At 69.7% G+C, this 3419-nt stretch overlaps 1 protein-coding gene across 1 annotated transcript in view; it reads right to left on the minus strand.

Moving 5' to 3' along the window:
• Nucleotides 1–1272: 1272 nt before the first annotated feature.
• CHLNCDRAFT_22706 (hypothetical protein) overlaps nucleotides 1273–3419 on the minus strand; it is a gene marked incomplete at both ends in the record, with an annotated part of 9332 nt that continues 7185 nt past the window's right edge. Inside the window, 7 exons of the mRNA XM_005848127.1 lie at nucleotides 1273–1329; nucleotides 1614–1772; nucleotides 2013–2066; nucleotides 2249–2329; nucleotides 2618–2727; nucleotides 3020–3119; nucleotides 3333–3398. Coding sequence (XP_005848189.1) covers nucleotides 1273–1329; nucleotides 1614–1772; nucleotides 2013–2066; nucleotides 2249–2329; nucleotides 2618–2727; nucleotides 3020–3119; nucleotides 3333–3398 — 627 coding nt within the window. The remainder of the gene's footprint in view (nucleotides 1330–1613; nucleotides 1773–2012; nucleotides 2067–2248; nucleotides 2330–2617; nucleotides 2728–3019; nucleotides 3120–3332; nucleotides 3399–3419) is intronic.

Consider the following 3419-nt stretch of genomic DNA (forward strand, 5'->3'; position numbering starts at 1 on the left):
TTTTGGGGGGCCCCCCCCCCCCCCCCCTGCAGACCGCTCTGGCTGCCCCCTACTCCCGCACCTCGAGCGGCGAGATCCCCGCCCAGCACCTGCAAGCCGGCCTGGCCGCCCTGGCCTCCCCGCACGACCTCGCCCTGTGGCCCTCCCTGCCCTCCTCCACACCCGCCTTCCAGCCCACCGCCCCAGCCGGCTGCTGGGCCGCCCGCCTGGCCTGCCTCCTCCCGCCCATCCCCGCGCCAACCACCTCCGCCGCCGCCGCCAACACCGCCTGCGGCTGCCAAGCCGACGCCGAAGACGTGTCGCCTCGCGGCCTCACCAGCTGCTACAAGCTGCCGCCCCAGCCCTCCACCCGCGCTGAGGAGCCTGAGGCTGCTGCCGCGCCCGCCGCCATCACCATTCCAGCTCCTGCCCACGAGGCACCCGCCGCCCTCGCCGCCGCCGCCACCAAGCCCCAGCGCCGCTCCTGGCCTGTGCCCCGCCCGCTAACGGCGGTCCTGCGGGCCCTGCGTGGCCAGCGCAGGCAGCAGCAGAAGCCCTGCCGCCACCTGAGCCACACCCTGTGTGCTGCCATGCCCGCCCGCCGGCAGCAGGCCAAGACGGCCACCCGGCGCTGCCACCAGCACCAGCCCCGCCCCCGCGCCTGCTGCTAGGCGCGCCCCATCCCACCAGGCAGGCGCCACCGCCTGGGCAGGCATCCCCCGCCCACCCCCCAACTGCTGCGCCAAGCAGCGCCGCCGCTGCGCCAAGCGGCCCTTGATTTGGTTGCCCCTACTTTCTTCTTGATTCTTCATTCTTGATTGGCTTGCCTCACCTTGATTGGCTATGCTCAGCATCAGCTCGTGTAAGCCTCTGGCACCAGTGGGAGCTGAGCAGGAGAGGCGATGAGGAGGGACGTGAGGCAGCTGAAACCTGCATGCCTGACACCGCCGCTGCCTCTGACAGTGCACCACCCCTAGCCGCCTGCGGAGCACTCTCACTGAGCTTGTGTACAGGGCAGCACGCAGCGGGGCTGCTGCGAATTCAAGCGATGCAATTGCAGGGGAAGGGGGAGCACACGTGCAGAGGAGGGACCGGACTGGGAAAAAGCTGTGAGCAGAAGGCGAGCAGGGGAGCTACCAGAGACAAGGGGCACGCCCCCAGGGGCAGGGGCGCCGGCAGCAAGGCCCGGCCCCGGCTGCTGCGCCAGGTACGCGCGCCGCATGCTGTACTGCCATGCGTACTGCAAGCTGTACTGCCGATTCTAGTGCGAGCTGTACCGCCGGTCGTACCGCCTCATGCCAGGTACTTGTACAGCTGCTGGTCGTTGGCGTCGCGCTCCAGGTAGTCGCGCTGCGGGTGGCGGGGAGGAAATCGCGGGCGCGGCGAGGGAAGCGTGAGCCTGGCGAAGCCGAAGCCGAGGAGGATGGCAGCGCCACGGCAGCCTGCCCCACCTCAGGCTCCGCCCTCGCCCTGCCCACACCACCCCAACACAAAGCCCTCCTCCCAACCATCGGCCACCCCACACAGCAGCAACCCCTCCCAGCCACCCACACCACACACCACACAAAACAAACACCCACACCAGTACACGCAGCCGCCGCCCCACACCTCATGGCAACACCAGCCCCCCCCACCTCTATGAGCGAGTCGATGGCGCGCTTGATGACCTTGACGTCGGGCGTGAACATGCGCTGCAGCTGCTGCACCACCTCCACCAGCAGCTGCTGGTGCTTCAGCGCCTTGCGCGACTTCATGATGCGCACGATCGCCGCCTCGATCGCGTGCTTGCGGTCCTGCGGGGTAGGGGGGAGGCGAGGGGAGGGTGAGAGCCGAAGGTGGGGGGAGGGTGCAGGCGGTGGTGGGCCCGAGAGGCGGGGTTGGTCGGAAAGGGTGGGGTGCTGCGCTGTGCGGTGCTGCGCTGTGTGGAACAAGCAGCCGCTGCGCCTCCCACGGCCGAGCCGCACGCGAGGAGGCGACCCCTCGCTCCACACTGCACAACCCCACAGAGCTCCGCCGCCCCCCTGCCCCCTCACCTTGTCCACATCCTCCTGAACCTTCTTGCGGTCGTCCACAGGCGGCAGCGGCACCTGCGCGCGGCGCGCAGGCAGGAAGCCGGGGGCCGCGGCGGTGGCGGTGTTTGTATGAGTGGTCGCTTCACACCACTGTTGGAGCTCGAGGGGTCGACGCCCGGCGCACAACAACTACAGCCAGACTGCATTCTCTCGGCGTGATGCATGTGTGGCAAGCATGCCCCCTGCCGCCCACCCACCCGTATGCGGCGCATGCGGTCGGTGAACTTGGGGTTGATGCGGAAGGAGTCGGCGGGGCCAATGCCCTTGGAGGCAGCCTCCTGCGGGGCGAGGGGGAGGGGAAGGTGTGTGGGTGTGGGTATTGAGTGTGGGTGTGGGTGGGGGTGTGGGCAAGGTTGAGAGGCTCGTGGCAGGGTTGTGGTGCTTTTCGTGTTCAAGTCTGCCTGGGTGGTGTGTGCACCGGCGCGGATCCCTGCCACACCTGCGCAGCGCGGCCGCGGCTGCCCCCTCGCCCTGCCCTGCCCTGGCTGCCACCCACCCCCGCCAACGCCCTCAAGCCCGCCTGCCTGCCTGCCCATGCCTGCCTGCCACCGCCGCGCGCCGCCCACCTTGGCGAGCAGCTTGTACTTGGACAGGGTGAGGGAGGCCAGGCAGCGGGTGAGGTCCTCGTCGGGAAGCTTGGTGGCCTCCTTGAGCTCGCCGTATGACAGTGAGTCGCCTGCGGGGGAAGGGAGGGACGGGAGGCGGGAGGGGAGATGTGAGAGCAGGCAGGGCGCGGCGCTGCGCACGCACGCTGCGAGAGAGCACGCATAAAGGGAGGGTGGAGCAAGGCCCCGGCCACGTCATGTCCAGCGCTGCATGCCATGTGGCGCATGCCTGCCTCCACGCCGTCGACCGGCAGCAGAACGCCTGCCTGCCAGGCATGCGCAGCAGCAGGGCAGCAGCAGCGCAGCAGCAGACCCCCACCACCCCCACCGCCCCCACCACCCCCACTCCAGGCAGCCTCTCACTGTCGTTGAAGGGCAGCAGCACGGCGGCCTGAAGCGGCATCAGGATCAGCTCGTAGTTCTTGTCGTAGGTGGCCTTCACATGCACGGTGCCGTTGGTGAACTGCGGGGGAGGCAGGGAGGGAGGCAGGCAGGCAGGCAGGAGGGGCCGCGGTGTTAAGAGGGGGCGCGGTAATGCTGGCCTGCCTGCTAGGCCCCACTATTCCCTGCCGTTCCCCTGCAACCACCCCCCTGCACAGCCTGCCGCCGCCGGCCGCAAGCAGCAGGCGCGGAAGCCGCCGCCGCCGCAGCAGCAGGCGCGGAAGCCGCCGCGCACCTGCCAGGACAGGCGGCGCGTCTTGGAGGTGGTCTCATCGAAGTACGAAGTGTACTGCTCCACCCCCTGCATCATCACGTCGGGCAG

The sequence above is a fragment of the Chlorella variabilis genome (genome assembly GCF_000147415.1).
Source record: "Chlorella variabilis unplaced genomic scaffold CHLNCscaffold_9, whole genome shotgun sequence".
NCBI lineage: Eukaryota > Viridiplantae > Chlorophyta > Trebouxiophyceae > Chlorellales > Chlorellaceae > Chlorella > Chlorella variabilis.